Source organism: Rhinoraja longicauda, chromosome 25 (assembly GCF_053455715.1).
Source record: "Rhinoraja longicauda isolate Sanriku21f chromosome 25, sRhiLon1.1, whole genome shotgun sequence".
In the NCBI taxonomy this organism is placed as follows: Eukaryota; Metazoa; Chordata; class Chondrichthyes; order Rajiformes; family Arhynchobatidae; genus Rhinoraja; species Rhinoraja longicauda.
Genome location: NC_135977.1, coordinates 10,345,421 through 10,367,959, shown reverse-complemented (window position 1 = coordinate 10,367,959; position 22,539 = coordinate 10,345,421). Strand labels below are relative to the sequence as shown.

Here is a 22,539-nt window from a genome sequence, read left to right as displayed (position 1 = left end):
TACGCATTTCCTTTTACTTATATCGTCCTTTTTACCTACCTGTGAAAGTTCTTGCAAGTACAGGTTGTAGGTTTGCTGCCACCTTCTGTCTCCTGCAACTCCTGCACAAGGATTTACATCGTCGACCACAGCCCCTTACGTGGGTGACACGCAAACCCTTCTTGGTTGCCATCCAACAAGATAGCGCTGAACAAGGGAAATGTATTTCAAGATGTTGAGGGCAGAGCTAATTTACACAAGATCAAACTGCTGCCACTCAATAGTCTGAGAGGAGTTTATGGGATTGAGGAGAGAATAAAAATTGGGATTAGTGTAAGTGGCTGTTTGAGGGTTGGCACAGATTTGCTGTGCGTAGCAATGCTTCAGCAGATTATCTTCAGAGTTGATCTTTCATCTAACATTACATGTGTTTCCTGCATTCCCTGTGTTCATTTCAGATTTCCAATATCTGCAGAATTTCATTTTTTCATGAACTGTGATAAATTTAAAAAAAGTCCAGCGAAGGTAAACAGTGTTCCTTGCCAGATGCTGCCTGACCTGCTGGGTATTTCTAGCATTGTCTAAATAAAAGGGAAATTTCCTATTTTGTAGAACCACAGCAAGTGGCTGAGGTGCGTCACTAAAACCTGTTCAAATAAATCAATGGTGACTCACTGTGAGGGACAGAAAGGTGGTTCCCACAAACTCATGAGAGGAATAGATTGGACAGATGCGGTCTCTTGCCCAGAGTAGGGGAATTGAGAACCAGGGGAATCGAGAACCAGAGGAGGTAGACACAAAACGCTGGAGTAACTCAGCGGGACAGGCAGCATCTCTGGAGAGAAGGAATCTCCAGAGATGCTGCCCGTCCCGCTGAGTTACTCCAGCATTTTGTGTCTACCTTCGATTTAAACCAGCATCTGCTGTTCTTTCCTACACATTTTGCCAGAGGAGGTAGTTGAGGCAGGTACAATCACAATGTTGAACAAATATTTAGACAGATACATGGATAGGCCAGTTTTAGAGGGATGTGGGGCAAACGCAGGCAGGTGGGACTAGGGTGGGGAATTGACAAGTTGTTCGGTGTGGGCAAGTTGGGCCGAATAGCCTGTTTCCGCGCTGTTTGACTCCATGAGGTCAGTCTTCAACTGCAGCGCGAAACGCAAAGCGCTGGAGGAACTCGGACGGTCAGGCATCATCTGTGGAGAGATAGCGAGATTAGTTTTTGGAGGTCATTCCTATCCAATCAGTAAAATGTTAAAAAGTTATAAAGGATTGTAAAAGGGAGAAATAAGAAGCGGAGCATGGGAAACATTTCCCTTTCCATGCGGCGAGAGTCTCCTAACCCTGATTCGCATCAATTGTGAATTCTGTTGACAACAGCAGTCGTGGCTTTGAGTTATTAGCGGCGTTCAGCGCCTTGGGAACTTTTGAAACAAGCGATAATTGGATGCTAAATTCGGATATTGTACAGACTGCGTTGCTGCCGTGTGTTTTCCCGTCACCAGTCTCATCTCCAGCATTGTAACACACAAAGGTGCTACTGCCTTACAGCGCCAGAGACCCGGGTCTGATCCTGACTGCACGTTCTTGTCTGTACGGAGTTTGTACGTTCTCACCTTGACCTGCGTGGGTTTTCTCCGAGATCTTCAGTTTTCTCCTACACTCCAAAGACGTACAGGTTGGCTTGGTGTGAAATATTAAATTGTCCCTAGTGTCTTCAGTACCATTTTTCGCGTTTAGGGGACGGTGCCACGGTAACATCCCAACCTTGGAACCTTCTCCTTGTTATGTTCACCTGACATTGGTGTATCTTTGTTAACTTTAGAGATACAGCGTGGAAACAGGCCCTTCATCCCACGTCGACTATCCTACACACTGGGGACAATTTACAGAAGCCTACAAACGTGCAAGTCTTTGGAATGTGGGAGGAAACCGGAGCACCCGGAGAAAAAACCACGCAGGTCACGGGGAGAACGTAGACAGCACCCGTGGTCAGGATCGAACCCGGGCCTCTGGCGCTGTGAGGCAGCAACTCTACCGTGCCGCCACTGTGCCGCCCAATAACTCCCAACTAGGACCCCAGACGCGTAGGAAAGGCATAGTCCCAACAAAGAAACCAGTTAATATCCACATGGCAAGCGAAAGTGGCCTCGCACAAGCACCATCCTTGATCCCATGAGTACCCAGAAGCCCGGCAGACTTAACACACACTGATATACAATCGTGGGCTGTCTGTTTGACGACCACACCAAACTCTTAGATGGGCCATCAACTTATCAACCAGACACACAGGTTAAAAACTTGTCCCACACGCTTCCCGGTCCACATTCTTTGTTTTATTATTATTATTATTCCAGTGGTTCTGGGATAGATACACTTCATAGAAATAATCTGTTTAAAGAGCTTTCCACGCTCCGTACAAGACATAAAAAGGCAGCAGCGTTTTACTGAAAAATAAGCATTTGTATAGTGTGTTTCTCTTTTGTATACAAATTAACAGGAAACTATTTCATTTACAAATATTCTATACCGCTATGAAACATTTTCAATATAGAAAAAAAACCCAGACTGTGTAATATACAGCAAATCGAAGCCACTCCGTTACATTCGTCGCTTCTCGGCAGCGAGGTGCTCCTCGATGGCGGGGATTTTAGTCACAACAGCAGCAGTTCACGACGGACTGTGAACAGGAAAGCCCGCCCGCTCCTGTTAATTGGGTGGACAAACCACTCTGTTTATCAATAAAGTGCGTGCGTGTAGCGGATTAAGACTGCTTCGACAGTAGGTACACGCACCGCGATTCACTAGAATCCAGGTTGGGGCGGTCTCTCCGCGCTCCCTGGACAATGGCGAGGTCACAACACTAGACATAACACTAGACATAACATCCAGCGGTACTCGGGGCGCCCGATGCTTCGCGTTGCAAAGGAGGCGTGCAGCATCCCGGGTTTTGGATTGCGACTGTCCGGCACCCGATTCCCACCACAATTTCACAGTCAATAAGTCTCGAAATACATCTATTATTGCACAATCATAGTTGGTGCCGTCAGCTTGTACTTGACTGCAGCATCAGTCACCCTGTGGAGACACGTTCTTAACCCCTCAGAGCCAAGGCAGGGGAGCGAAGTGCTGGACTGCAGCGCTGCAGGAGAGCGGCCTGTCGTTGTTAATCATGGGTTGGGCAGCATCCAATGGTATCCACGTTAAAATAGTATACCCACTCAAAGGTTGTCATTCTTGACTAGTCTGGGTGTCAGGGGTTATGGGGAGAAGGCAGGAGAATTGGGTTGAGAGGGAAAAAGATAGATCAGCCATGATTTCAATGGCGGGGTAGACTTGACGGGCCGAATGGCCTAATTCTTCTCCTAGAACTTATGCATTTATTTCCAGGACAATTCACGGAGAAATACTCTCGCTCCCCACTTTACTGCTGCCATGGGCTGCGATACCGATTGAGAGTGAATAGTCTGCCCACACAGCCCCGCGGGGCTGAAACCGCATCTAAACCAGAAACGCCTCTCCCCACTGTTTCCAAAGCGCAGTCTTTTTAAACTGCCCGACTTTAGTCACGAACTCAGGAGTCCAAGAGGAAGCTAAAGAGACATTCGTTCAAGTGAACCTGAAACTTCGATTTCGCATCCAAACAAATAGATTGCAGATAATTCCGTTTAACCAGGCCACGGAACAAACTCCAGGCAAGAGCACAGTGAGGGCAGCACAGTGTGGCCTCACATGCTGACGCCTGAACCGCTGGCACACGTTGTACCAACCGGTGGCGACACACGACAGACATTCTCTGCTGCAGGATGACAAGGCGATAGTTATTTTTTTAACGTGGTTCTAATCCATGAGGACTGGGCCCCACATGGCTACCTGGGCCGTATCTCAACACATTTCTGTCGAAGAAACCGGGGGAATACTGCCAAGGGGAGGATGATAACCCGCGGTACGGCTACACCGCTCCCTGCACCAGCCAGTACAGCATTCACAACGCACTGTCCATCCACACCAGACCAGACACACAAACACTACACCTGCAACAGAAACTACGCAGGACGTGTTGGAAGGATCTGCAGATGCTGCTTTATACCGAAGATAAACACACCAAGCTCGAGTAACTCAACGGGTCAGGCAGCATCTCTGGAGAAAATAAGAACCATTTTTCAGACTACCCGACCTATTCCATGTTTCCAGAGATGCTCCAACTTTTTGTGTCCATAAGCTAGGCAGGGCATAGCCACATCCTGGGGAAGACTGCTCGTTCCTCCTGCTGTATCCTACAGTAGGTGATGAGGCACGTTTCCTCCCACTGCATTTGCATGTGAGCAGCGCCCAAGCAAACACGAAAGAGCCATCAGTTGTCAGAACGACATATCGATTTCGGCTTACATTCGCTAATTTCACGTTACAACACAAAACCATATTTAGCAAACACAAAAGGCCTCAATGTACACAATACATTTGCCCACACCATCAAGGACATGCCGAGGACATCTTTCTGGACATGCATGCACACATTATCATTCACACCACACACACACAGACTGGAAAGGCACAAGGTACACGACATGGCACAGGTACACAGTGCACTTTTCTATGTAGGCAGATAATGCACAGAACTAGCAATACCTGCTCTTAGTGCTTTGCCCGACATCTACTGGATGGGAATACTGTGGAGGTGTAATGTTATATACAGGCACACGTGCATCACCCAGTAATGTATTGTATAGATTTGCCATATTGCCTCTTATATGGTACAGAAATGGTGCAATGACACCATAGCTACCCGCTGGGCATCGGGTTTCATTGCCACATAACGCACAGCTCAGGACTCTATCAACAATGCATCATTCACTCATCCAAACTGGTTTACAGGCACATGGTGCATAGTCACACAACCTATTGCAGCAGCAATAAGTGCACTATTAACATTGTGTACATACTGTGATGCACAGCTGTTTGCATTTTCACATTTCCATATTATTAGTGTCTGTACATTACCCCATACTATTCTTCATAGAAACAGCACTATCTCATGGTCAGGCACATGATTCATAAATCCAAGCCGTTGAAATGGGACACTGTATGCTACCTCCATCTACCAGCCAGGGCATTTTACACAAGTACAAAGCTGCCAAATACAATTTGTACACAGCACTGTCGTGCACGACATTAATCATTCTTGCTTCTCAACCTAAATCACACACTTTAGATCATTCTGCACCACACAGGTCAAACAAAGTTCCTGATGTTGTGCCATCCAAATATACGTCATGCACATCTCAAAATCTTATTGCCCCATTCAACTGCATATCCTTACACCACACAAAGTCTGCCATCTCAATCAACATCACACCTGGTATGATTTACACCATCCAGGCTGTCAGACTACCCTACTGGATATTGCCCTGTGCCCAGTGTTAAATATAACAACACAAAAGTGTAAATCAGTATCTGAAAGTAGAAGTTGACAATTGATTTTGCACTCAACTGATGAGAAGGCCTACTATTCGGGAAATTATATGTAAACAGCCAGCGATTTTCAGTTCATTAATGGTTTTCTTCAACAAGGAACTGAAATATTATTAGGTGTACAACTGTGGGACAGGTAAGTGGGTGTATCAGATGAGAACGTTACATTTCAGAATCATGTTTACTTTTCTGCCAGTGAATCTTCACTGGATTTAATTGAGTATTGCCAGTCTAAGCACTAACGTAATTTCTTCCTTTCAGATACTGGTAGACATACTGTGTACCGTTGGCAATTCTGTGCTGATCAGATTCCCAGCATTCGTGATATATTTCGGACACATATGATCCCACACTGTGTCGTAGCACTTTATACTCATACACTGCATTTATCTACTGAAGTGGTGCCCAAAGCTGTTCTACTGAGCCTGAATTATTGAACACATCAAATACACATACACACACACACACACACACACACACACACACAAACAGTTTAACACCGTACCAATGCACAGTGCACCATCTTACACTATACCATACAGACAAGGTTACACAGACACTGGCACACGGTGTATATTCCACAGGCACAGTGAGCTGCCTGCGTTACACATGCTCATGCTACAGTGGTCCATATGGATCAGCACAGGTGCACCGTTCACAAAGTGCTGGATTGCTACTGACATTGAGACAGGGGGTCTGCTGCCTCATAGAATTATTCGTTCAAAGGCAAATAGTCCAACCTTCTTGAGTAACACTTTGGACAAAACATTGAGTCCTTCACAGATTGGGCATTCTTCAATCCCTATTTCACGTGAAATTTATCTTTTTTGTGAAAATAATAGATCGGTATGATTTTGTTTTAACCCGTTATATACAGCATGTTCGTGCAATATTCTACATACAAGAACCTTTGGCAAAGAAACTTGGACACAATTTACAGCAGAGAAAGTCTCCAGTAACAAGACTACCTGACTTGGGCTGAACACCTGGAGCCTTCTCCACTATACAATCCTGCTGCCTCTTTGCAGGCAAACGGAAGCATCACCTGAGTCTGGGCAGGAAGAGTTTCCTTCCTAATTCAACAAAACACTCTTTGTACAAATAATCTCCTACAGCCCTCCCAACTCCATGTTAGCCCCACTAATAATTACAAAGGAAATTAATTCTTCTTGAAAAATGCGAAGAGCCGTTTTCCTTCTGCCCCAATGACATCTTCTCGATGACATTCCAGTCTCGCCGAGGAGCTGCCTTTGTACCTCATGCTGCAGCTTTTCCAGTGGGAGCGTGCTGGCAGGCGACACTCATTCAGTTGTTTGTCCAGTAGCTGCTGGTCAATGACCATGTGCATATCATCCTGTGGGCGAGGAAGAACCAGTCAAATTCAGTCACTTGTACGCATCTAAACCGACTGCAGAGAAGGTGAGTGGACAATAGAAAATGTTTTCAGTACTGTCACCTACGTGGGCAAATACAGGGATGGGCAGGGCATTTACCATCATGGAACTCTTTATAAAAAAAAACATTTACAGAACGTCAGAGGATATAGGTTTAAGATGAAGGGGGAAAGATTTAATGGGAACCTGAGGGGTAACCCTTTTGACACAAAGGGTGATGGGTGCATGGAATGAGCTGCCGGAGGAGGTAGTTGGGGCAGGTACTATCAGAACATTTCAGAAACATTTAGACAGGTACATGGACAGGATAGGTTTAGAGGGATATTGGCCAAACGCAGGCAGGCAAGACTAGTGTAGATGGGGAATGTTGGTCGGCGTGGGAAAGTTGTGTCGAAGGGCCCGTTTCCACGTAAGATTCTATGACTCTATGAGAAAGACAACATCATGACAATGTCAGTATATATGGCCCCTTGCTCGCTAAGAAGATGGGAGTGTGCGATCACTTGGAGGTTCTGCAGTGCTGCTGGTGAAGGTGCTCTCGGTGCTATTGGATGGGAAGTTCCAGCATTCAGATCTACAGTAACGATGAAGGAACAATGATATATTTACAGTAAGGGAAGTGTGCAACTTCATCAGTTCATGGGCATAAATTCTAGGAGCAGAATTGGGCCATTCGGCCCATCAAGTCTACTCTGCCATTTAATCATAACTAATCTATCTTTCCCTCTCAACCCCATTCTCCTGCCTCCTCCCCAGAACTCCTGACACCTATACTAATCAAGAATCTACCAAATTCCACCGTAAAAATATCCATTGACGGCCTCCATAGCCATGTGGCAATTAATTCCACAAATTCACCACCTTCTGGCTAAAGAAATTCTTCCTCATCTCCTTTCTAAAGGTACATTCTTTTACTCTGAGACTATGGCCTCTGCTCCCAGACTCTCCCACTGGTGGAAACATCCTCTCCACATTTACTCTATCCAGTCCTTTCACTATTCGGTAAGTTTCAATGAAGTCCCCCCTCAACCTTTTAAACTTCAGCGAGTAAAAGCCCAGTGCCTTCAAACGCTCATTATATGTTAAGCCACTCATTCTTGGGATTATTCTTGTAAATCTCCTCTGGACCCTCTCCAAAGCCAGCACATCCTTCCACAGATATGAGGCCCAAAACTGCTCATAATACTCCAAATTCTGTCTGACCAGTGCCTTATAAAGCCTCAGCATTACATCCCTGTTTAAAAAAAAATTCTAGCCCTCTTGAAATAAATGCTAGCATTGCATTTGCCTTCCTTACTACAGATTCAACTTGCAAATTGACCTTTTGGGAATCCTGCACCAGCACTCCAATTTCTGGATTCTCTCCATTTAGAAAATAGTGTACGCCTTTATTCCTACTACCAAAATGCATGACCCCACACTTTGCTAAGCGGTACTCCATCTGCCACCTCTCAGCCCATTCTTCCAACCTGTACAAGTCCTTCTGCAGAGTCCCTGCTTTCTCTACACTACCTGCCCCTCCACCTATCTTTGTATCATCTGCAAACTAAGACAGGAGAAGCATGTGTCTGCTGTTCTTCCTGGTGCAAAGGATGCATGTTTGGGAGGTGCTGTCAAAATATCTTCAGTGAGTCACTGCAGTGCATTTTGTATATGCTGTGTAGATTGCTGCCTCAGTGGTGGGAGTGAGTGTTCAGTATGGTGGATTGGGTCGCAGTCGAGTTGGCTGTTTTATCCTGGATGGTGTCAGGATGTTACAGGAACTGCACCCTCAGATGCAGAGTATTCAATCACGCTCCTGGCATGCAATACAGATGGTGGAAAGGCTGGAGTTAGGAAAAGTCATTTAGGACTTTACTTTGGACTTTAGAGATACAGCGCGGAAACAGGCCCTGTGGCTCGCCGAGTCCTTGCCGACCAGCGATCACCCCTTACACTAACACTATCTTATATACGAGGGACAATTTACAATATTACCAATGCCAATTAACCTACAAACCTGTATCTTTTTGGAGTGTGGGAGGAAACCGGAGCACTCAGGGAAATCGCACGGGGTCAGAGGGAGAATGTACAAACTCCGCACAGACAGCAACTGTGGTCAGAATCAAACCCAGGTCTCTGGCATTGCAAGGCAACAACTCTACCACGCCGCCACTGTGCCGCCCTTAAAGAGCCGCATTTGCTGCAGAATTTCCAGCTTCTGAATACAAACGCTACGGCAAATCTTTCTTCCCATCGGCTTTCTTCTGATCCCATCTCCTCCCACATTTTCACTCTTTCATCTAATCTTCATCTCTCTGATCTGGGCGCATGGTGGCGCAGCGGTAGAGTTGTTGCCTTGCAGCGCCAGAGACCCAGGTTTGATCCTGACTACACGTGCTGTCTGTACAGCGCTTGTACGTTCTACCTGTACCCTTTTTCTCTGGGTGCTCCGGATTTCTCTCACATTCCAAAGACTTACAGGTTTATAGGTTAATGGGCTTTGGTAAAATTGTAAATCGTCCCGAGTGTGTGTGTAGGATAGTGCGAGTGTAAGGGGTAATCGCTGGCCGGCAGATTCAGTCAACCAAAGGGCCTGTTTCCATGCTGTATCTCTAAACTCTAAAGTCCCTCAACATATCATTATTACAGGATGTTACACCACTCCAGGGTCATCAGTTCAATGCCTTGGGATGAGTAAAAAATTAGTGGGGAAAACATCCTGAAAATGGCCATTTAATTTCTTGTGGCTCAGTAGTAACTTCTACTCAGAATTTCTTGGTTGTGATAGGTTTTGAATTGCCAGTGGACCGTAATGCAGCACAGATAAAACACTTCCAGAGTCCATCTTGGAAATTATCACTGCTTCCAGCTGGGAAAGGAATCAAATATGAATATCTGGTGCATGTGTTTCCTTGAAGTTGTATCTCCAAGGAAGTTTGGTTTGGTTTGTAACTTCAGCAGCAGTCTAATGTTTACTGCGTTCTGGGTCAAACACAGAATTTTTTTAAAAACATGGTTGGAAGTGTGCAATTTTGTGCCTAACCCTTGCCACACAGAAGAAGGACTTAAGGAAATATTGTACAGAAAGGGCTCATTGCAATAAATACTTTACACGGAGGTCCTTTGCAAATCAGAAGTGACCCGAATGGAATTGACTGCTGCAATCTCCCAGGTAATGAGGCAGTTATCCAAAGTAATGAATAACAATGGCATTATATGCTGGCGTCATATAAAAGCTGAGCAGGTCAGAAAGTATGAGTGACTGTTCTTTTGGAAGTATGCCAAGCAATCAGTTGACCTTCTGCACAGAACCTTCAAAACCAAGATACACTCTGCCTTAGTCTGTCATTGCATAGCTGAGAGCTTCACTAAATGACTCATTGGAAATGGCTGGTGAAGACCGAGCATAACAAGAACGGAAAAAAACAACAACTCAGGAACAACCAAAGCGGAAGGATGGATAGAATGCAGAGACCATAAAATGAGTGGATGGGCGAGATGTTACAATTAAGGCTCACCTCAGAGGCAGGAGGGGGCTTACAATAGTTTGCTTGTACAGTAGCTGGGAGAAGCCACTAGATGAGAAACCAGAGGAGCCAGATGGTAAAAAGCCCTGAGGAAGCAAACTGTACCAGGAGAGAGGGAAGAAAACACAAGACTGAAGCAACAGGAACAAAAGCATGCCTTTGTTGGACTACTTCTATTAATATGTTACTTGGATAGAATACCATAAATCAGATTGCACAAAAGTCTCAGTACTCAATAGGTTAACCTCATCATAAATGCTCATTTCAGATACCCATATCCACCCAACTGATTTGCAATCCACAGAGATTTTCTCATCAGTTATTTTTTAAGGGATCCCAAGTTGATGCCACCATATCCAGACTTTAGAGATACAGCATGGAAACAGGGCCTTTGGCCCACCAGGTCCGTGCCAACCAGTGATCACCCCTTACACTAACACTATCCTACATACTAGGGACAGTTTGCACAGAAGCGAGTCGACCGACAAACCTGAACGTCTTGAGTGTGGGTGTAAACCGGAGCACCCGGAGAAAACCCACGCAGGTCACAGGGAGAACGTACAAACCCCGTACAGACAGCACCCTTGGCTAGGATGGAACCCGGGACTCTGGCGCTGCAAGGCAGCAACTCTACCACCCTCACACCTATTCCACTATATTTCTGAACATATAACTGAAGCACCCACAAAACAACATCAAGTTACTGACAACTCAAACATCATCCCTTTAAAGAACCCCTTGGACTAAACTCGTGATTTTTAACCATCCTTCAGAAAGGATTTATTTTTAAAGTATTTCCTCCGCACTTATATAATTTATACTACTTTGTTCACAGGGAGCCTGAACTTCTATTCCTAGAAAAGTTCCAAGAATAAAAAAAGCACGATCTGGAATTTAAATTAGGATACGAGCTGGGTGTAGTGATTCATGTGATAATTATACATTTATACATCACGCAAGAGTGTAATGATATGGAAGAAGCTTAGTCATTATAATTTCCTGTTTTTACCAATTATTTATTCAGCAGCAATATTCAGCTCAAACATATTATAATTCAATTACTTATGGAAATTAATATTTATGATTAAAACTTTAGATATTTTACTGTATGTTCATTTTATTCTTGTAGTCTTTCTTCCCCCATCATCCAAAATGTAATTTTGAGCTTTTCTTCATGTTAATGTTATAGGAGCAAAATTAGGCCATTTGGCCCATCAAGTCTACTCCACCATTCAATCATGGCTGATCTATCTTTTCCCTCTCAACCCCATTCCCCTGCCTTCTGCCCATAACCGCTGACACCCGTACTAATTAATATCTTAGGTATGCTCATTTATTAAAAATATTAAACAAAAATACAGGATTCCTAACAAGAGAATATTTGGAACACAGTTCTATCTTCATGTCTTTTGGGGTTTCTCAATCTAAGAGGGTGTGGAATGGATTTGGAACTGCCAGAGAAAGTGGATTTTACCAAAATAATTTGCAACTCTACCCTCACAATGCCCACTCGTATGTTATCTAGAAGCCGCTGAACAGCAAGCAGAGCACAAAAACATCCCCCACCAACCCAACATTAATAACTTTGCTAACTTGCCATTTTTTAAATTATGTGTTCAAAATGGCAGCTGTTTTTGAATGCTGCAATGGCACGAGGTGACAATACTATCCAACCAATATCTAGCAAACATCCTCACAATACTCACTAAACAACTAGCAATGATTAAACTTATTTAGTACACCTCAAAAATTGATTTTACTGAACCGTTCTCACAATTTTCATATCGGGAAGAGGAGATAATTTGGAATACAAGGAGCAAGGATGTCTTGCTACAATTGTACAGCATCTTGATGAGGCCACACATTGGGCAGCTTAGGTATCTTTACCCATGATACTTGCCAGAGAGGAAGTACAACCAAGGTTTCATCAGTCTGATTCCTGGCATGGCTGGACTATTTTATGAGAAATTGGGTGGATTAGGCTCATATTCACTAGAATTTAGAAGAATGAAAAGAGGTCTAATTGAAATAGGCATACAATGCTAGAGTAACTCAGTGGGGCAGGCAGCATCTCTGGAGAGAAAGAATGGGTGATGTTTCGGTCAAGACCCTTCTTCAGTTTCAACCCAAACCGTTACCTATTCCTTCTCTCCAGAGATGCTGCCTGTCCCGCTGAGTTACTCCAGCATTCAGTGTAAACCAGCATCTGCAGTTCCTTCCTACTTATTGAAATAGGGTTCAATTAGCTGGATGATCAGCAAGGTGTGAGGTCTATTACCAAGGGTCACAATCTCAGGATATTTAGATGTTTTTGGATGGAGATGGGGAGAATATTCCAAATGATCTCCTCTTCCCCCTCCTCCTTTATAATCTCCGAGAGGAAAATTGTGAGAATGGTTCCGTAAAATCGATTGAGGTATACCAAGTAAGTTTAATAATTGTTAGCTGTTTAGTGAATATTATGAGAATGTTTTACCTCACAAAGGTGGTAAACCCATGGAAATCTCCACCACAGAAGGACGTGGAGGCAAAATTGCCAAATTAAAGGAAATAGATATATTTCTACACTCACAAGACATCGAGCAGTTGGAGGAAAGTGCAGGAATAGAGCATTGAGATGGTTCAGCCACTATTGTATTGGATGGTGGAACAGGCTAAAAAACCAAATGGCCTACTCCTTGTCTTATTTTTCTTTGTTTCTCTGAATCCTCTGAATAACAGTGGTGGGAATTAAAATTAATCTCACTTAGTTATTTATAATACAGACCAGTCAAGCTCTTGTGCTTTGGTAAGAAACTGACGGGATTGGATTAGCTATCCATTTTATACCCTGACAGTGAATCAATGAATGTGGAACTGAGTAGGATGGAATCTGGGACAGTACAGTGGCACGGCGGCAGGGTTGCTGCCTTACAGCAACAGAGACCCAGGTTCAATCCCGACTATGGGTGCTGTCTCAACGGAGTTTGCATGTTCTCCCTGTGACCGCGTGGGTTTTCTCCGTGTGTTCCAATTTCCTTCCACATTCCAAAGACATGCAAGGGTAGGTGTGTGTGTGTGTGCAATATAGATATGTAATATATTATACTGTTTTATATTATATTATATTTTATTAATTATATTACGAAGGTGCAGAAGAGGTTTACCAGAATGCGGGTTGACCTAGAGAGTATTAGCTAAATGGAGAGTTTGGACAAACTTGGATTGTCTTCCATGGAGCATGAAAGGTCCTTGGATGTAAATGCAGATAACTTTGCAAGTGACACCAAAATTGATGGAGTTCTGGACAATCAGGAAGATGCTCAAAGGATACAGTAGGATATAGATCAATTTCAGATATGGGCTGAGCAATGGCAGATGGCGTTGCTCAGGGAGTGTAAGGGGAAAGAATGCCATTAATGGCATGACCCTTAGCATGCAGAGGGATCTTGAGGGCAAGTCCATCCCTGAAAGTGGCAACACAAGCAGATAGAGTGGGAAAGAAGTCCTTTGGTATGCCTGACTTCACCAGTTGAGTACAAGAGACAGGAAGCCAGGCTGCAGCTTTATAACACTTTTGTTAGGCTGCATTTGAAATTGTGTGTGCAGTTCTAGTCGCCCCATTGCAGGAAGGCTTTGGAGAGGGTGCGGATAAGGTTTACCAAAATGTTGCTTGGACTAAAGGGTATTAGCTATAAGGAGAGAGTGGACATACTTGGATTGTTTTCTGTGCAGCGTCAGAGGTTGTGGGGAAACCTGATGGAAGTAAACAGGGTCAATGATCAGACCCTTTTTCCCAGGGTGGAAAGGTCAAAGACTAAAGAGTCACCTATTCCTTTTCTCCAGAGATGCTGCCTGATCTGCTGAGTTACTCTAGCGTTTTGTGTCTATCTTTGGTGTAAACCAGCATCTGCAGTTCCTTCCTACACATAGTTTAGATACAACTTTGGCATTGGGCTTGGGCTAGGCTTTCTTGGTTGAGCACTTATCTTGGTGTTACAGCACATACTTCGAGTTTTAAAAGTAATTCAAGCAATAATATAAATCAGTAAGAACGGCATTCAGAATAAACCCCGTTAGAGTAGGTATTTGACCAAAGGACTACTTTGATTTACCTGCCAGGCTTCCAGCTGCTGAGAGAGGTTGAGTTTCTGCTGGATAGCATCCAGTAGCTGGCTATTGAGTGACATCATGTCAATCTTACACTTGGCAAGTTCCATTTCCAGAGTATTCTTCCTGAAAGAGAAATTCAACATTTAGCAACATTTTTAGCAACATTTAACTCGACCATATTTTGAATCCACCCATGTAACACATTAGAAAAAGCATTTACCAACTGAAGCAGTGCGCAAGGCTTAACCCCACCGATTAGTTTGATCCAAAGTTTTATAATTGATAAGGAAATGACTCGACTCGGGAGTGGGGTGGGATTGAGCTAGTGTTATTCCTGGTCTGTATTCAATATTGTCCAGTTAGTGCAGATATGGCTATTGGACGAGGACCTGATCAATACTGCTACACCACTCACCTACCTCAATCAAAATGCCAACATCAATAATCACAAACAATGACTGGTGTACCAAAGATGATTTGAAATAGAAGTCAGAACTTTTTAGAGAAAAGCAAAAATTAATTATAATAAGAAGAATGCTCCATACATGAAATAATGCAGACACCATTCGTTTACCTAAAAGTTGAATGACTAATCTGTAACCAATTTAGATTTAATCCAATTATGGCACAACGAAACTGATTTGAAAGAACAATTTTGGACTCATTGGTATTATTTAAAGAATTGGACAAGTGGAGCCTGTAGATTAAAATAGTTTGGTTTAATTTATTGTCACGCATACCACGGTACGGGGAAAAGCTTTTGTTGCATGCTAACCAGTCAGCGGAAAGACTATACATGATTACAATTGAGCCATCCACAGTGTGCAGATACATGATAAAGGGAATAACAATTAGTGCAAGATAACGTCAGGTAAAGTCCGATTAAAGATAGGTGGATAGTAGCTCAGGACCGCTCTCTAGTTGTTGATAAGGCGATTCAGTTGCCTGATAACAGCTGGGAAGAAACTGTCCCTGAATCTGGAGATGTGCATTTTCAAACTTCTGTATCTCTTGCTTAATGGGAGAAGAGGGAGTGACCAGGGTGAGACGAGTCCTTGATTATGGCAGTGGGAATATAATTCCACATCTAACCCATTCCCTCCGATATATCTCAAACCCCATTAAATGTCTACTCACTACATCCAATTCTTTAATTCCCCCCCCCCCCCCCCCCCGAAATGTGCCACTCTGATGAACTTACTCAATTTATCCCTTTCAACAACTCATCTTCAGGTAACACTTGCAGTTAGTACTATTTTTAAAATGGTGTTCTAAAACTCAATTATCTAGACAAGAAACTTAAAGCTCATTTGTAACATGCAAATTAAATTTATTTCTAAAATGCAAAAGGAAGAGAAGATTAGTAGAGTAGAGAATGTATTGCTTGAATACTTCAATCTGACGATGTGCAGGAAGAAGAGTGTGTTCTTGTAAACTGCAGCTTCAGGATCAGCTTCAAAAGTAATCTAGGAATCTAGGATATATATAAACACACAACCAAATTTTTCACTCACTCACTTTGTAGTTGGCTGCAATAGTTGCCCCACTAGCCAATGGGGACAGAAACTGCATTCCAGAACAACTTTATTGATAGTACACTTGTTTTATTACTGGTAGTCAGATGTGTTATGTAGCTTATCATCTCTGGTCAGCACCTAAGGTGAGGATCCATCCCGGGTCCCTGGCACTGTAAGGCAGCAACCCTACTACTGCGACACCGTGCTGCCCAAACTGTTATTTGGTGGTGGAGAGGGAATGTGGGGTGGGGGACTGCCAACTTCTGGCAGCGGGAGATATGCAGAAGAGTGCCAGACAATCATTGGTTGAGGTGGAAGACGAGGTCTCTTCAGTGGAAAGGGGCTGTGGGGATGCGCAGGTCGGTTGGCGAAACGCGGTAAAGAGTGGAACGCAAAAGTCCAACCAATGAGTTATATAATTCCAGGAACATCTTGGAACGTCCAAAATGATGCAGAGTCCCAAAAGGAGCATTGCAGAAGAATGACAGTGTGCTGTACTCTCCTACTCTGAGAATGCATCACCGTTACAAGGATGACACCAAGCACCTGGGGAATGACTTTGTGTTTCACTCCAGGTGGGGTAACAAAAATACATTTTCAATTAAGGACACTGGGGGGAAAAAAAACATTAAGCGATTGAATATCTTGGATGTCATCTCTCAAAATTAATATTACACAGAAGTTCCATCTGCCTGCTCAGCAGGATGCTAAAGATCCACCGTTGCATTTAAAAAGTAGCACTAGTGTTCTCCCAATATCCTGACCAATAATGGTTTCATGGCTTCTTTATCGTCACATGTACCAGGTACAGTGAAATACAGTTTTTGCATGCAGCTCAGCAAGACTACCCCTGTACATAAATGCAATCCCCTGGACAGTACAGAATGTACAGGACAGTTTACTGAGTCCTTATGCAAGAGGTGCCATTTTGGCTCCATTTTGCAGTCCCAGCTACAACTGGCCACAATAGCCCTTGGCAGCTGTCGCTTCCATTTTGGTTGTCCCATGAACCGATGTCCCTCTCCTCGCCTTGCCCACTTCAGCTCTTCTTGGGGGGTTTGGGGGGGGGGGGGGGGGGGGGGGAAGCTCCTGCAGCCGACCTCGAGGGTCAGCTCAACCAATGTTACCCTCAACCAATATTGTCAAAACAGCTCATCTGATCTGTCAATGCCCTTCATTATAGTTTGTGGCACCCGGAAGTGCATAAAGTGACCATCATACTGGCCGACATTTTACAATGACTGCATATGAGAAGCACTGCATTGACTGTGATGTGGTTTGAGCCATCCCTGTGCAACGAAAAAACAGATGGGAATTCCAGTTCGGTTCTTTTTCCACATATCCACAGTTCCATTACCATATCAGGCTGACAAAGATACATCTCAGAGAAATGCCAGAGTGAGTTGAGGTCTTGGTGCAATGTCTTGGAGCAGAGCCCAATGCATATATTTACTTAAAACTCTTGTCGGTTGGTTCAGAACTAAAAAACAAATATTCCATCATTTTCTATTATTTGAATCCTCGAGTTATTTATGGTCTATTATACTTTAAATAAGTTACAAACCACCGCACCTCCCAACAATGTCAATATTCACCATCTCTTTAAATGAATGGGAAAGTATTTTCCCATAACCAATGTTGAGCTCAGAAAACCATCTTCATCCCGTTATAGGAACCTCATCTCATCTCCATGGCTCCTACCAGCACCAGACCATTTAATTTCAATGATTTGAGGATTTTCCTCCATCACTACACATGTATAGCTCACCTTGAGCATTTAGCTACTCCAAAAGGGCTTTCTTTTCGGCTTGCTCTGTCCAGATTCTTATTTCACTTTTTAAGTATCACAAATTAAGGAAATACCGTTCTTGGCTAAAATCCCTGCATCTATGGGAAATCTCTGGGATAATTTAACCAGCTTCATCTCCCGCATTCCTTTAAGATTGAAAGTCAGCTAGCATACATATACACGTTTGAGTTTGAACTTAAAGTCTGCCTCACAATTTCATTTGGACCGATTTTAGTTTGCCCGGATCCAAACTTCAGCATTGAAGAACACAGAATGATTAGAATGTAAAGTTGTGCTATATTTCCCCAGTTCTATTTCTGTGTTTTTTGTTGTAATACACCGTTGATACCAAAAAGGTGTGCCTATTAAGAACATATGCAAGGCTTATTTCCTGGATTCCAATTATATTCCAAATCAATTCTGATGTCATGTGGGCTTGATTAAGAATCCAAACTACTGTGGATCGTGTACAAATTAGAGATAGAGCGTGGGAATTTACAGATCTGCATTGCATCTCCTCACTGTATCTTGCAACATCTACATGCCCCGTTCTCCCCTAGAACTCCCAAGGCTCCAATTATGTTAACAAAAGTTCAAGGATTAGTCCATTGAGCACAAAAACAGCCAGTTACTATTTAGTGGATTAGTTACTCAACACAATTAATAATCCAATTTACAACATCACTGATTCCATTAGCTCTCCCCCCTCCCCCCTTAGGTTTTTATCCTTGCTGATAAATTGTGCTAAAATCTTTTTGAATATTAAAAAATACACAAAAAGGGTTCATGTATTGGGGGGGGGGGGGATGAAGATTAAGTCACTCCAGTAGAAGTGAATTTGTTTCACCTGTACAATGGACTCTATTAAATCTGTTTGAAACCATAACGGATTGTTCTTAGACAAAGACCTCCAATTCGTCTTATTGGCAGAGTTGCAAAAATAATAGACTTCTTACAGAAGGTGAGAATAATTAACTCATAAAGATGTAATGATGATTATACAGCATACATTTCCAAAGGGAGGGTCTTGCTTGATACATTTATTTTGAACTCTTTGAGGAGTAGGAGAAGGATGCGACAGATGTGGATATAATTTATTTAGATTTTCAAAAAGTCCTTCAATAAGTGCCTGTTAATAGAGTGAAGTAAACAAGATTGGGCAGGTGGGGTCAGGTACAGAGAGCACAAAAGCATAATTAGCTGGGTTCAAGGCAAGTTTCAATGTCCGAAGGCTGGCAAAACAAAGGTAAAATGCATGTAAGTGCACGGCAGCGCAGTGGTAGAGATGCTGCCTTGCAGCACATGCAGGGTTCGATCCTGGCTAGGGGTGCTGTCTGTATGGAGTTCGTATGTTCTCCCCGTGACCGCGTGGGTTTTATCTGAGATTTTTGGTTTCCTCCCACACCCCAAAGACATACAGGTTTGTAGTTTAATTGGCTTGATACAAATGTAAATTGTTCCTAGTGTGTGCGTAGAATAGTGTTAATGTGCGGGGATCTCTGGCGAGGACTCAGTGTGCCAAAGGGCCTGTATCTGCGCTGTATCTCTAAACTAAATGGTGTATTACATTGGAGTAATGATGGTGAAGCTAATGTAGCAGGTGGCTTATCAGTCATAGATTGACACAGTGTGGACACAGGCCCTTTGGCTCAACTTGCTCACAGTCTTTCAGTTTTCTTAAGAAAATAAGTTTCTTACTTTGCTATGGCTTCATCCCGGTCACTGAGAGCTTTCTGAAGCTGCCTGCCATGTTCCTTTTCTTCAGTTGTCTTCAGCTTGTCTCTCTCCTCTTTTACTGCATTCATTTCAACTCTCAGCATCACCACCTGCACGGAGGATTCATTCAAAAAGCTATTGTTTTACAATTTGCTAAACCGTACACAGCGAGGTGGAAACATTTTTTCAATTGCCTGCACCAAAATCGAGCTGCAGATTGTATTCTGCTTCTGAAATTAGGTATCACTGACTTCAATGGAACTGCATTTCAGCAGTGAAGTACAATACACACTTAAACAGAATAGATTAAAGTAAATTGAAAAGTAGTCGTTTAATAAGATTATACTAGAATTTATTATGGTAAAAGCAGGAAACAACTGTTGTTGTATGATCAATTTACTTCTGTTGCAAAATTTGGAAGAAAAATTGTTGTCCTCTACATGGCAGGAGTCAAGAGAATGATGAAGTACTTTCCTAAATGAGTCCAACTTTAAAAATGTCCTTCTTGATTGACACCCCATCATTCATTCTCAATGTTTACTCACTCTACTAATGGTCAACGATAGTGTCCTGGACCTCCTCCACTGTCAGAGTGAGGCCCAATGCAAATTGGAGGAACAGCATCTCATATTTCACTTGGGCAGGTTACACCCCAGCAGTATGAATATTGACTTCTCTATCATTGTAACCCTTGCTTTCCCTCTCTTTCTCCATCCCTCCCCCTTCCCAGTTCCCCAGTCTGACTCCACCAGTCTGACTGTCCCCGATTACATTTTATCTCTATTTGCTTTGTTGTCACCTTCTCTTGTTAGCCAACAGTGATCTGTTCTACATTTTCCGTGATCCCATCCCCTTTGATGTCTCGTTTTCACGCCTTACACTTCCTTCTCTGTGTCTCCCTCTCCCCTGACTTTGTCTGAAGAAGGGTCTCGTCCCGAGACATCACCCATGCCAGAGATGCTGCAAGTCCCACTGAGTTACTCCAGCATTTTGTGTTCATCGTCAACTATAGCAACATTGTTTATCATTGACACCGTACACTGGAGCAGTTTGATAAGGCTCCATCGTGAGATCTCTTAAATTTGCAACCTCCGTCATTCTAAAAAAACATGGTGGCAGGATTATAGAAATGCCATTACTTACAAGATTCCTCATCACTATTAGGAATATTAATATTTGGAACTTCCCTACCGAATATGATTGTGGGGGTACCCTCATTTCATAAATTGCAAGAGCTCAAGAAGGTTGTTCACTCTACCCCTCAGAAAAGCAATTAGAGCTGTGGAATAAATGCTCGCTTTCCTATGGTGCCTACATCCTGGAAATTAATTGTAAAAATCCTCTGATAATTCTTTAGCTTTAACATGTAGTACGGTGTTATAGTTCTGTCTTGCTGCCACTTCATTTTTATTTCTATTTAGTGTTGCTATTGCTGGCAGGCCCCTTTATACTTTTCATTGAACCAGGTTTGTCCTTTGCATGGACAATGGCAGAGGGAGTGACATGTTGGGCCACGAGGTGGAGGATTGTAGTCACTCTATTTTACAGCGCCACACCAGGACCAAATCTTGTGCTGAAAAAACCTATTCTGTTTAGCCTGATGATTGCACGACATATGATTATCATGCACGGGGCCGCAGCGGTAGAGTTGCTGCCTTACAGCGCTTGGCGTGCCAAAGACCCGGGTTCGATCCCGACTGCTGTCTGTACAGAGTTTGTGCGTTCCCCTGTGAGTTTACTCCGAGATCTTCGGGTGCTCCGGTTTCCTCCCACACTCCAAAGATGCGCAGGTTTGTAGGTTAATTGTCTTGGTGTATGTGTAAATTGTCCCTAGTGTGTGTAGGATAGTGTTAATGTGCAGGGTTCGCTGGTCGGCATGGACTCGGTGGGGTGAAGGGCCAGTTTCTGCACCGCATCTTTAAACTAAACTTGACTTCCCGATTTACCCGTTCTGTTGAAGGATTTCTGACCTAAAAGATTCATTCCACTTCTCTTTCCACAGACACTGTGTGATCTGCTGAGTGTTTGCAGCGTTTTATGTTTTTGGCTCAATACTTCATGTTGGCTTCACCGCACCCTCCTTGAAAAGGTGCCAGACTCTCTGATCCCAAAAACAGTCAGCCATGTGCTATACTCTGGTTTCCCGTCATCTGCTCTCATTTCAGCTACAAGTTCAGTCAAGCTTGTGATCGGACTCCTCACCCCAACCTCAGGAAAGGACCAAGTATAGGTCCACCACAGATTTTCCGGCATCCTCGGTTCCAGAGCCTTTCTGGATTATACGTTTTGCCAGACCAACAGATCTCTCGGGGTCTGAGAGGAGTCCGCGAGCCGCTGAGGCGACCAAGATATCGGCCCACAAAGTCAACCACGGAAGCCCGCTATGGGAACAGATCTGCCGGCTATGGCTGGGCCGGAGTTCCAGAGCGTAGGCCGCAGGGGGAAAATTCGACCTGTTGATCAGCTGTGGAACTTAGCTATGGGAACGGATATGCCGGCTCCAGCCGGGCCGGAGTTCCAGAGCCCCGACCGCAGGAAGCAAATATAAACCTGCTGATCTGCGCGGAATCCCCGATGAGGTGGAAATTGGCTGCCTTACCCGGTGAGGCCTCGTAATTCTGTCTGGATTAAAGGAGCACCAGTTGCCAGAAAATCAGTGGTGGACCCGAAGCACATTTGCCAATTGAATTATTACGCCGCAGGACAATGACATGGTTGCTATTCCACTGCATCAACACCAATCCAATGCACCAATCCTTTCAGAGGGTAACGTACCGTAGATTCATTTCCATCGAGAATGTTTTGGATCAGGCGTTTGAGCTCATGCAGTGCTGTGTGTAGGCTCCCTGTAGGGATATCTTTGGCAGAGGAGGTGTCAGAAGAATCGTCCATGGACGAGTCAGTAGAAAGTGCAGAGTCTGTGATGTCATTTCCTCTCAGGTGTGAGCAGAGCGAGCGCACTTGACTGTAAGCCTCCCAGAGTTCCACTCTCAGCTGTGGGAGAAGAACAACAATACCGTGAACCATGTTAATGGAACACGCAGCAAAGAAAGACATCAGGAAAGTGC

General features: G+C 43.8%; 1 protein-coding gene across 1 annotated transcript in view; it reads right to left on the bottom strand.

Moving 5' to 3' along the window:
- Positions 1–2,308: 2,308 nt before the first annotated feature.
- The window catches only part of bicdl1 (BICD family like cargo adaptor 1), a 58,308-nt gene continuing 38,077 nt past the window's right edge, over positions 2,309–22,539 (bottom strand). The window contains exons 7-10 of the mRNA XM_078421376.1: positions 22,247–22,465; positions 19,454–19,581; positions 14,452–14,572; positions 2,309–6,808 (exon numbers count right to left, since the gene is read on the bottom strand). Coding sequence (XP_078277502.1) covers positions 6,614–6,808; positions 14,452–14,572; positions 19,454–19,581; positions 22,247–22,465 — 663 coding nt within the window. The 3' untranslated portion in view covers positions 2,309–6,613. The remainder of the gene's footprint in view (positions 6,809–14,451; positions 14,573–19,453; positions 19,582–22,246; positions 22,466–22,539) is intronic.